This window comes from Pongo pygmaeus, chromosome 3, assembly GCF_028885625.2.
Source record: "Pongo pygmaeus isolate AG05252 chromosome 3, NHGRI_mPonPyg2-v2.0_pri, whole genome shotgun sequence".
Classification (NCBI taxonomy): domain Eukaryota; kingdom Metazoa; phylum Chordata; class Mammalia; order Primates; family Hominidae; genus Pongo; species Pongo pygmaeus.
Window position 1 is genome coordinate 65,061,759 of NC_072376.2, and position 13,206 is coordinate 65,074,964.

Here is a 13,206-nt window from a genome sequence, read left to right on the forward strand (position 1 = left end):
AGCCACATTATTTAATCTCTGTTCCTCTGCAAAATGTAGGGATAAAATAAAATTTGCTTTAAGATACAGACATGCACCACATGATGACATTTTGATCAATGATGGGCCGAATATACAGCAGCAGTCCCATAAGATTATAGTACCAAATTTTTTACTGTACCTTTTCTATGTTTTTTTACATATATGTTACAACTGCCTACAGTATTTAATATAGTAACACACTGTACAGATTTGTAGCCTAGAAGCCATATGCTATACCATTTAGCCTAGGTGTATAGCAGGTTATACATCTAGGTTTGTGTTGAGTACACTCTAGGACGTCTGCACAACAATGAAATTGCCTGATAATGCGTTTCTCAGAACACATCCCCATCATTAAGCGATGCATGACTGTAAAACAAAACAAAATTTTAAAAAACTACATATTCTTAAAACCTTCCTATACACAAAACACAAGAAAAATAAACTTAAAGCTTGTTACATACTAAGCTGGTCCTGGGTGGCCAAAATCATACAACCAATCATGGTGACAAGAACTTAAAACGAAAAGTATCAGGGTACTGTGAAGATAGAAGATCTTTTTTAATTAAAATATTAACAGGATTAAAAAGCGATCCATTACCATTCCTTCACTGCTATGTGCAAAGATCATCTTCTTTGTCTAATTCACCTTCACAGGGACACAGTGTAGTGGTTAAGTGTATAGGCTCTGGAATCAGACTGCCAGTTCATAGCCAAGGCATTATCAGTTACGGCGTGACCTTGGGCCAATAGGTACACCTCCCTGTGACTCAAATTCACCTGTAACTTAAGGGCTACCTATGTCTCAAAGGGTTGCTGTGAGGATTAAATGAATAAAGCCCTTTAGGACAGTGCTCAGTACACAGTAAGTGCTCAATTAGTTTTTGTAGTGCCACAAAATATGAACAGTTGAATCTTCCTGAAACTAATTTCATGTTACTTCACCGTTTTAAGAAACGTAATGGTCTTTTCATACCAAATACTTGATTCCGGTAACTATCCAACAGTTCTCACTGAAACACATACTAGGTTCCCCAAATGAACCTGCTTCTCCATCCTGAAGGATGAGCCAGAGCAGAGTCTAACAAAAAATCATGCAGCCACAAAGGTAGGCCACATAATACAATTTTACATTTTCTGGTAGCCATATATTTAAAAGTAAAACCAGGTAAAAATTTTAATAACATTTTACTTAACCCTATATATCCAAAATGCTATTTAAATTATAAGCAATATTTTTAAAACTACTGAGACATTTTAACATTCTTTTTTTCATACTAAATCTTCAGACCCTGGTAGGTATTTACTCACCGCACACCTCAACTCTGGACTAGCCATATATCAAGTGCTCACAGCCACACGTACTCATGGCTCATGGTTACAGTGCTGGGCAGTGCAGCTCGAAAGCATGACACGCTTTTGCTAATCACAAGCCTTCAGCCACACAGTCCTTTTTCCCTTCCCACCTCCTTTTCATTATCCCCCTCTTCATCCAGATTCCTCAAGGTCCAACTCAAGTAGAACCTCTTGAGAAAGGCCTATCCCAGCAACTCCAGCTCTTAATGATCCTGACCCACTACAATAAAACTGAATGCAAACTGTGGGCAACGAGTATGGGAGGCCTATTACAGAAAAAAGTTCAAGATAGGAACACTCAAGGAATTGACCTTTTCGGATTACAAATATGTATAAATGTAATGCTATCATTTGTAATAAAGAGACAAAATAACTAAATGTCGGCTGGGCTCGGTGGCTCATGCCTGTAATCCCAGCACTTTGGGAGATGGGTGGAGCCCTTGGCCCAGGAGTTCAAGACCAGCCTGGGCAACAAAGTGAGACCCTATCTCTACAAAAAATACAAAATTAGCTGGGTGTGGTGGCACACACCTGTAGTTCCCAGCTATTTGGGAGGCTGTGAGGTGAGAGGATCGCTTGAGCCCAGGAGGTACAAGTTGCGGTGAGCAGAGATCACATCACTGCACTCCAGCCTGGGCAACAGAGTGAGACCCTGTCTCAAAACAAAGAGAAAGAAAAAAACAACTAAATGTCCATTGATAGAAAACTAGTTAAATAAATGGTAGATCCACATAACGGAATATTATAGAGCTAAAAGAATAATAAGAATGTTCTATACACTAATATAGAAAATCACTAAGATATTTTGAAGTTGAGAAAAAGTATATACTAAGTATGTGTGTATGTGGATGGTGTATTATAAATACACACCAAGTCTCAAGAAACAAGTTAATGATGAATGTTTCCAGGAAAGGAACCAGAATGACTAGAACAGGGGTTGGCAAACTTCTTCTAGAATAAAAAAAGGAAAAGAGACATAACTTCTCACTCTACATTCTTCTGTATCTTCTGGAATTTTTAACTTTCACACCATTATAGACACATGCTATGTACCATTTCAAAAACCTCTTGACCCAATATCTTATGCCAGCTATGGAGGATCAATTTCTTGTAAGCTGTGACTGACTTCAGGCAGGTCCAACCAAAAAGCACTGCTCTGTATTTACTCATTCACTACCTGGAAGTGTGGGGAGTCAATAGTTGTGGGGCAACCAATATGGAAGCTGGGTTCTAAGATTCATTTCATAAGCCTCCTGGGAAGTTTCAGTGGGATTCAGTACTAGTCACTTATGGAGTGGCTAACTTGAAAATACATCACTCCTTTTCTGCATATACTATCTCTTTTCTGTACTGACAATGTGAAAGAATACAGGCATGTTCTGAGAACAAGAAGTAAACCATCAGAAGAATGGTTGGGGCAAGATGAGACAGATAAACTGGGCCTGAAATCCATTATGTTTGTGGACAAGCTCAGAGGCAAGAGGGAAGTCCTTACATATTTTTGTGTAACACATAAACACCATCAAGGTACTGTGACCAATTATCAGGGCAGAGTGGAGAGTATCAGCCACTGGATCAATCAGGAGGTCAGCTGCATGAAACCTGTGTTAAGACAAATAAGAGAAGGAAAAAATTCTGCACACGATGGAAAGAAAAATCACTAGACCTTTAAAAAAGGTAGGCGGGGTGGGGGGAATCAAAGATGGTGGTGAGGTTTTCTGGTTGGCAGAAATATTAGTACTCTTAAAATGCTATTATGTATTTAGTACTCTTAAAAGGTATGTGGGAAAGGGGAATAAAAACAAGGGGTTTGGTTTCATATACATTCCACTTGGGGTGATAAAAAGCATTTCAAATGAAGGTTTGAAAGAGGTTATTGGAAATGAATCACCACAGTTTAACCTAGGACAGCCTCAAGGTATGTAGCCTCAAGGTATGTAGCCTCAAGGTTGACAGCCTCCGTGTCCTCAATAGGTTCTTGGAAACTGCAACTTTAAGTGAAATGATGTAAAAGAAAACCAAATTTTTTCTCTCATCAATGTTATAATAAAACAACACTGAATTAAAATGACATCATTGATGTCATTTCAGTTAAAGTGACAATTTCCAAGAATCTATTCATAACATTAAGTGAGGATGTACTCTATCTGGTTGCTGGCAGCCCAAATTTATCAGCTAAAGCTCTTCAAGTAGATGAGATTTCCAACAGATAAGGCAAAGAGATAAAGTTCAAAGAATGCACCTTAGAGAATGTCTTTATTTAAAGAAGGTGGAGGGAGGAAAAAATAGGAAAAAAAACTATCTTAGATATTTCGAGAGCCAGGCAGCAACTAAAGCATCACAGACCGTCAGGTTAGGGTGAGCGACTAACTAGATGCCAGATATTTTCAGACATATTGTTGCATTTGATACTCAAAAAAACTTAGGAGCTGTTTTAAGTTTTAACACAAGAAAACTGAGGTCAAACAGGCTTCATTATTCTGCCAAGTTCATACACCTGAGATGGATTCTTAAAAAGTAGAGAATTAACAGTGTCAAATGAGAACTGAAAAAGATCCCTGGATTTAGCAATTTGCTAACTTACAAGATTCTTTCAAAAAATGGAATTTGTGGTGGCTCATGCCTATAATCCCAGCACTTTGGGAGGCCGAGGCAGGAGGATTGCTTGAGGCCAAGAGTTTGACGCCAGCCTGGCCAACATAGTGAGACCTCATCTCCACAAAAAAAATAAAATAAAATAAATAAAATTAGACAGGTGTGGTGGCATGCACCTGTAGTCCCAGCTACTTGGGAGGCTTAGGTGGGAGGATCACTTGAGCCCACTTGTTCCAGGCTGCAGTAAGCTATGATTGTGCCACTGAACTCCAGCCTAGGCGACAGAGCAAGACTCTGTCTTTAAAATTAAAAAAAGAATTTCAAGAAAAAGGCAAGGACTGAAGCCAGATAACAACATACTAAAGTAAAGTGAAAAAGCAGCAAATCCCCTAGTTAGAAGTTTGGTTTATAAAACTGAAGAAACTAATATGGCTGGGCACGGTGGCTAACGCCTGTCATCCCAGCACTTTGGGAGGCCGGGGTGGGCAGATCTGAGGTCAGGAATTCAAGAGCTGCCTGGCAAACATGATGAAACCCCGTCTATACTAAAAGTACAAAAAAAAAAAAAAAAAAAAAAATAGCCAGGCGTGGTGGCGCACATCTGTAGTCCTAGCTACTCGGAAGGCTGAGGTTGCAGTGTGCCAAGATTGTGCCACTGTACTCCAGGCTGGGCAACAGAGCGAGACACCGTCAAAAAAAGAAAGAAAGAAGGAAGGAAGGAAGGAAGGAAGGAAGGAAGGAAGGAAAAAAAGAAAACAAAACAAAACTAATAGTCAAGTTAAGATTAAATGAATGACCTTTTTTTTCTTTTCCAAAATAGGAGAAACATATGAACATGTGTAAGCAGATATAAAGGAAGCAATGGGAAGGGAGAGAATAAAGGCACTGAGGGAGGAGAATAGGAACGTGGACACAGAGAGGAGGTACACAAAGGATGACAGTTTTGTCCAAAACATGAAAAAGGCAGAAAGTACAGGCACAGAAGAATATACTTAGATGCATACAGGATTAGATGCAGTGTGCAATTCCAATTTTGGTATTCCACTATTCAGTTATACAGTGTTATATATCATGGTAAGTAATGAGATACTAGTGTTTTGGTACAAATACCACTATTTCAGTATTTTAATAATGTCTGAAACACACCTTACTTACATCTTGAGAGCAGAATTAACAACTTAGATTTTTTTTAAAAAACTTGCTTAATAAAAACTCTTTTCTAGTTAAAATTTTAATTCCAAATTTAAAAATTGTAAAAAAAAAATGAAAAAAGCACCCTCATTTAGAAAGTATTCTTTTATACTTTCATGATCCTCAAGAGAAGGAAGAAAAAGAAAATCAAAGAAAAAAGTAATTCCTATTCTAGAGTTCAAATAAACACAAATGTGACTGTATTGAAATTGATACAGATACCTGCATCGGAATCTCCATCTATACATGATGAAACTAGAGAAGATGAAAATGCTTTCTTTGAAACAAAATCTACAGCTTGCTACCAAGAAAAAAACTGATGTCCCTGCAAAAAAACAAAAACAAAGTTGCTCAATAAGTTATCAAACAAGAGGTGAGATTATCTGAAGACAAAGGAGTCAGAAGAAAATGCTTACAATTTGCTTAACTGTCTCCTGGGCACTACTAAGTCAAAAAAAGCTTTTTTTTAGGGGCCGGGTGTGGTGGCTCATTCCTGTAATCCCAGCACTTTGGGAGGCCGAGGCGGGGGCAGATCACGAGGTCAGGAGATTGAGACCATCCTGGCTAACATGGTGAAACCCCGTCTCTACTAAAAATACAAAAAATTAGCTGGGCGTGTGGCGGGCACCTGTAGTCCCAGCTACTTGGGAGGCTGAGGCAGGAGAATGGCGTGAACCCAAGGCAGAGCTTGCAGTGAGCCGAGATCACGCCACTGCACTCCAGCCTGGGCGACAGAGCAAGCCTCCATCTCAAAAAAAAAAAAAAAAAGGCTTTTTTTAAAAGTTGTAAAAATGTGCACAAAAATATATATGCACTTAGGCCGGGCATGGTGGCTCATGCCTGTAATCCCAGCAACTTGGGAGGTGTGGTAGGTGGATCACTTGAGGTTGGGAACTTGAGACCAGCCTGGCCAACGTGGCAAAACCCCATCTCTACTAAAAATACAAAAATCAGCTGGGCGTGGTGGCATGCACCTGTAGTCTCAGCTACTCTGGAGGCTGAGGCATGAGAACTGCATGAACCCAGGAGACAGAGGTTGAAGCGAACCAAGATCTCACCACTGCACTCCAGCCTGGGTGACAGTGAGACTCTGTCTCAAAAAAAAAAAAAAAAAAAAAATATATATATATATATATATATACACACACACACACACACGCACATAAACAATGACACCACAGATAAACCTGATTTCAAAAGATGTCATTAAAGATAAAATATTTTAATTTTCATTATTATATATTTTTGTGAATGGTTTCACTATTTTTAAATACTTTATTAATGTTACTTGTTAATTTATTAGAATTTATATGTAATATTTTGTTATAAAATTATCTTTTTTGTTCTAATGAAAGTTTATTTTTATGAATGTTGTTTTGTAATGTATTTATGCACTTGAAATTTATTAAGTGTGTTTAGTTTGATTTTTTTTTTTTTTTTGAGACAGAGTTTTGCTTTTGTTGCCCAGGCTGGAGTGCAGTGGCACGATCTTGGTTCACTGCAACCTCCACCTCCCGGGTTCAAGCGATTCTCCTGCCTCAGCCTCCTGAGTAGCTGGGATTACAGGTGTGCACAACCACGCCCAGCTAATTTTTTGTATTTTCAGTAGAGATGGGGTTTCATCATGTTGGCCAGGCTGGTCTAGAACTCCTGACTTCAGGTGATCCGCCCACCTTGGCCTCCCAAAGTGGAGGGATTACAAGCGTGAGCCACTGCGCCCAGCCTTCATTGATTTTTTTTTTTAATGAATTTTTTTTGATGACAGAATACCACTAAATAAATTCAGTATTAATACAATTACCTTCTGAGAAGGTAATTATGAGCAGGCGTCCTTATAACTGATGGCCTCAATCTTAGCTGTATAGAGGCTAGAATTAGGAGGCTGGACTGGGTGGAGTAGGACTGCAACTTAATGAAAACAGAAAAAAGTTTAAAATGTTTTGTAGAAGGTACTCTCACAGCTGAAACATAATAAATAAATGAAATACCAAAAACAGTAAAGTAAAAATATGATAACAAGAACTGGCACTGAGTCAGGTAATGATTTTGTGGCTTTATTAAAAGTGCTATGCAACCAGAGTCATTCTTCTTTGGACTTCCAGAATATGCAATAAAGCATAAATGACTTTTATTAAATCTATCTGATCTCCCTCAACTCAAAGGACTTATGTTTCTTATATTACATATTCTGCCCAGGGAAGGAGTAAGAAAAAACTATTGAGTAAGTCACTAGAAACATAAACTGCAGAAAAGATAGGATCCAAGTAATCAACAACACTTTTTATCATGGGTTTGTAAATTGGGGGTTAATCATGATTGTAAGCTTCATATTACCAACTTTTTTTTAGCCTAATTATAGAGAAAAGTACATACTCAATGTAGAATGAACTGTTAGAAGTTCAGTCACCTTGCTTTTAGCACTCTATAAGATACAACTAGGTTTTTATAACATATCTTCCACTTGAATGTCTACTAACCAAGGAGAGATGCTTCCCCCCTCCATTTTCAGAAGCCCACTCTCACACAGTGGCACAAAAAGGTTAAATTTAAATATCCTACCCTCTTAAAAGATCTACTGCATGTAGTTGCAAAGCAAATCCGTTGAAACTTACATATTCAGCAAGGCTCAACTCTTGCTAATACTGCTGTTAAACTGTACTTTGATCATTTCTTACCTCCATCAGGTGGACAAAAATAGCAAATGACACTTACATTACATAGTTTAGAAAACATGTCCAGCATAGTACCGTAGAGGAAAAAATACTTGAGTAGTATCAAAAAGTTTCATAAAAATATAATTAAGGCCAGGCGCGGTGGCTCACGCCTGTAATCCCAGCACTTTGGGAGGCCAAGGCGGGCAGATCACGAGGTCAGGAGATGGAGACCTCCTGGCTAACACGGTAAAACCCCATCTCTACTAAAAATACAAAAAATTAGCCGGGCCTGGTGGCGGGCGCCTGTAGTCCCAATTACTCCGGAGGCTGAGGCAGGAGAATGGCATGAACCCAGGAGGCAGAGCTTGCAGTGAGCCAAAATCGCGCCACTGCACTCCAGCCTCGGCGACAGAGCGAGACAAAAAAATATATATATATATAATATATATAATATATACACAATATATAATATATATAATATATACACAATATATAATATATATAATATATACACAATATATAATATATATTATATATACACACTATATAATATATATTATATATACACACTATATAATATATATTATATATACACTATATAATATATATTATATATACACTATATAATATATATTATATATACACTATATAATATATATTATATATACACTATATAATATATATTATATATACACTATATAATATATATTATATATACACTATATAATATATATTATATATACACTATATAATATATATTATATAATATATATTTTATATATACAATATATTATATATAAATATATATTACATATATAATATATAATATATGATACATATTACATATATTATATATAATATATATATTATATATATAATATATATATTTTATATAATATATTATATGTAATATATTATATATATAAAATAAAAACAAGACAAGGCCAGGCATGATGGCTCATACCTGTAATCCCACCACTTTGGCAGGCCAAGAAGGGAAGATCCCTTGAGCCCAGGAGTTTGGAGCAGGCTGGGCAACATAGTGAAACCCTGTCTCTAAAAAAAAAAAAAAAGGGGGAAGAAAAGAAGACAATTATATTCTATTATAATACAAAATTAGAATAAACAATAATAAATAAATGCCTAACTAAAATGAATCACCAAGAATATATGAAAATATTAAACGGAAAAATCATATTATATTATACCCGCCCTTCTCTCCACACCCCTAGTTTTAAAGACAAGGATCCCTTCCCAGCTACTCAGAAGGCTGAGGCAGGAGGATGGCCTGAGTCCAGGAGCTGGAGGCTGCAATGAGTTATGAGCTATAAGAAGACCTTGTCTTCATAAAAAAAATTAAATAAAACTTTAAAAGACAAGAATCCTAAAGACCATTTAATATGTTTACTAGACACTGTTGCTACCACTGTGGCATTCTGCATGGCTGGATTTTTCCCAGCTTCTTAAAAAGGATATTAGTAGCTCTACACCTACCATCATTTCTATCTTAAAAATTCCAATATGACTAAAACTTCAACAAAATACCTGCAAAGTTACATATTCATAATCTCTCACTCACACAATTAATCCAAAATAGTTATTGTTTTAAAATAAACGTCATACTGGGGTAAATGACAGGGCTAAAAGATGAACACTAAGAATTAAGTTCATGAATCAGCGTTTCAGTTCAATTACTGAAGTGGATATGTCAAGTAGGGTCAGGTGAGCCCAGGAGTGACAAGCAGGGCAGTGTTAATGGGAGCCCCACTCCTAAGCATATGGCTGGGGGCAGCAGGGCAGGCAGAGGGAAAAAGATGGAGAAGCCCACTCACTACTTTGCTCTCCCCAAGTGGACTAAAGACCCTGGCTTCACATGTTAAATGATTCACACTTCTTGTACACCTTTCACATCACTGCATTATATCTCTCTGTTACTATGGGTTATTTACTCGTGAGTTCCAGTGCTTTTGATCTTCTCTTTTTCTCTTTTTTAAAAAAACTTTATAAGAGTCCCAGAATTAACTATACAGTCAGCTGAAACTAAATTGTCTAAACCAACACCAATCCAATAATGGTTACAAAATCACATTATATCCAGCAGATGATAAAAGCTTAGTTTTCTTAATTCCATCTGGTGGATCCCTTGCAACTTAAAAAAAAAAAAAAAAGGTTGGATAGACACTATTAAAAATCGAGGTTTTTTTTTTTTTCCTGGTTGAGTTTATTTTACAGCCAGTTTTTCCATAAAGGTATTTAACAGCTGATATAAACTTGACATGCAACTATTTCAACCCAGTCTTAGAAAATTACTTAATAAATGCCAAGAACAGACAAGGTCTTCTGGAATAGACAAAGATGAGTAAGCCAGAGTCATGCTCTCAAGACACCTAAAAGCTAGTAGGGGCAGATAAAACATGCACACAACTTGCAAGAACCCAAGGCAGCAAGATGTATGTGTAAACATGCCACAATATACACAATAAAGCTCCCCAAAAAAGGAGAAAGAGAAAGCTAGGCTCAAGATCAAAAACTGCACCAGCATACAATCCAATAAACCATTAAAATCCATTAGTGAATTAAATAAATCAAAAGAGTAAGACACAATGAACGCTAATAAAACTTAGTAAGGCACAGAAGTCCAGATTCTAATTCTGGTTCTGCTGAAACTAGCTTCTAGCTCTGTGATATTAAACCATTATTCCTTCCAAACCTCCTCTACCTGTTTAACGTGCTGTTGTGAGGATTAAATCGGCTCACAGAATCTTCACTTCCCAGTAACTTTATCGTCCAGCTTCCCTCCCATACCAGAATCTCCTCATAGGCAGTTAATTATTCAACTCCTTCCTGAGTACTTCCAGTAAGGGGAACTTCATTATTTCTCAATATCGATTACTACATCTGGGACAGCACTGATTCTTACAAATGTTCTTGCTTAGTGAAACCAAGATCAGTCTCTCAGAAAGTTCTATCCTATGGTCTTACACAGAAAAACAACAGAAAACTGGAAAAGCCTAAGAAAGTAACATGTAATGAAAACATGAAACACGAAAACAATGCACCGGTGTGAGAGCTCACCAGCACTTGGGAGGCCAAGGCCGGAGAAGAGCTTGAGCCCAGGAGTTTGAGACCAGACTCGGCAACATAGTGAGACCTCCTCTCTAAAAAAAAAATAAAAATTAGCCGGGCGTGTTAGCACACGCATGCAGTCCCAGCTACTCAGGAGGCTGAGGTGGGAGGATCAATTAGAGGTTGCAGTGAGCCAAGACGGGGCCACTGCACTCCAGCCTGGGCGACAGAGCGAGACCCTGTCTCAACAAACAAAAAGGAAAAAGGAAAGGAAAGGAGAAAGGAAGGGAGAAAGGAAAAGACAAAGGAAAGGAAAGGAGAAATGAAAGGAATGGAAAGGAAAAAGGAAAAAGGAGAGGAAAGGAAAGGAAAGGGTTAGAGATAAATCACCCTTAACCAAGAAATTTTAGGGAAAGCTTCAGAGTAGGTATCTGCTGGTTCTCCAAGGTGGGAAGAGTTGATCCGTGGCTTCAAACTCCAGGTCTTTTTTTTTTTCTTTGAAAAGGTCTTGTGTTAGGGAGGAACTGGCAAGAGAGCACAAAGCCTGTCCCAAAGGGCTCTTGAAGAACATTCTTTTTTGCAGATGAGCATATCCCTTTAGCATATGAGCAAGAAAGCGGTGGCTAAAAAGCCTGGAGGTGAGCTGGAGCCAGATCAGCAGAAACCTGAACATCACTCTCCTAAAAAGGCTGGACTGAAAATTAGTGGAGGCAACTCACCGACGACTTCTGACAAGATGGCAGAATTCAATGTTCGGGAAGATTAGTTACGTGGAGATGGGCTGGATGTGGCCTGGGTGGGAGTGGGGGTTTGAGTGCCACACTGGCCGGGATTCAGGGAGCAGATACTGGAAATGACGACAAAGCCCACGACTGGGAGAAGGGAGAAATATTAAAAAACTGCCAAGTGACTAAGGACTGATTCTATTAACAGATTAAAAAGTTGATTTATAGTATCTCTTAAGGGAAGGACAAAGTACAGGATTCTGTTTTACTTATAAATGTAGTTTTGGCAACCCACATCGCTGCAGCACGCTGTACTGCCGGAGACTAATCCCTCTGCGTTCCTAAAGGCTACTTCCTGCTAGCCAAAGCACATTTTAAAAAAGTGACAGTCATGGTTCATAATCCATATTTATTTGGCAAAAAGCACAGGCAGTGCCAAGTTGAATTTGGGTAAGCAGTTTGGGATAAGCTATTTCAACAATGAAATGGCCGATGTGATGATCCTCAGGGAACACAAAAAGCCTAGCAGTCTTCTGTTAAAAACTTTTTGGTAGGGATGAGTCTTTCTAGCTACTCTAAGACACATCTGATCAACAAAACGCCCATCCCTGAGCAGCATCTTGGTCCTCCGGAGATCAACGTTTATAGCGGGCTCCTCTTGGACTCTCCCTCTCCCTTTCCCTAAAGGAGCTGGCAAGACCAGGCCTCACCGGAAAACAGCGCAGCCGACCGCCCTCCACCCCGGGAGCAGGGGCCGGGATCCCCTCCCCCAGCCGAGGACGGCGGAGTGCGGCGCTCTCAGAGGCCTGGAGCCTGGTACCCCCGCAGCCTCGCCCGCCCCATCCCGGCTCGCTCACCTCGACCCGGGCCGGCTCGGGGCCCTGCACAGCCACCGGCTGCGGCTGCAGCTGCTGGGCAGGCACCGGCGGTTCTTTGTTCCGGTGGCTAAGGTCTTCATCTGGGCCGGCCCGGACCGCAGCCGGGGCCCACAGCAGCGGAACCAGAAAGAGCAGTAGCAGCCGGGGCGCCGATGCGCGGCCGTTCCCCGGAGCCACGGCCGCCATCCCGCCTGCCGGGCCGGCCGCGCACGGGCGCCGCAAGAGGAAGTGCCGGCGACGGGAAGCCTCGACCCCGAACAGCCTCCGCGGCTCGTCCTCACGAGTCGCCGCCGCCGCCGCTTAGGGAGCAGTCAGCACCATCCGGGAGGTGCAAGCAGCGGGAGTGAGGTGAGGGGCAGGCCTGAGTCCGCAGCCCCGGGTCAGCGCCCGTCGTCTCCCGCGGCGGCTGAACTGGAGTCAGCCAACCGCCTCGGCGCGGCCCAGCCCCGACTCCTCCTGGCCCCGTCCCTGCCCGCGACGGCCTCCCATTGGCCCGGCGTCCGCCTTGGCGTCGTGACGTCCTCGGCCAGGTTGAGGTGCGGCGCGCGCCCTCCTCCCATTGGACCCGGCGCTCCCGGCAGGTACCCGGCGCCGCGTGTCCTTCCTCTGCTCGCATCCTCACCGCGCCGCGCCCGGGGCTCCCTTTCTCTCTCTGTGCCCCACCGTCCCAGGACTGCGGGGCCCTTCACTTCTGCTTCCTCCTGAGCCTTCCGCCGTAAT

General features: G+C 40.6%; 1 protein-coding gene across 1 annotated transcript in view; it reads right to left on the reverse strand.

Annotated features, from left to right (window-relative positions):
* Positions 1-12,944, reverse strand: part of TMEM165 (transmembrane protein 165) — a 29,966-nt gene extending 17,022 nt beyond the window's left edge. The window contains exon 1 of the mRNA XM_054484924.2: positions 12,466-12,944. Coding sequence (XP_054340899.1) covers positions 12,466-12,672 — 207 coding nt within the window. The 5' untranslated portion in view covers positions 12,673-12,944. The remainder of the gene's footprint in view (positions 1-12,465) is intronic.
* Between the last annotated feature and the right edge of the window lie 262 nt (positions 12,945-13,206).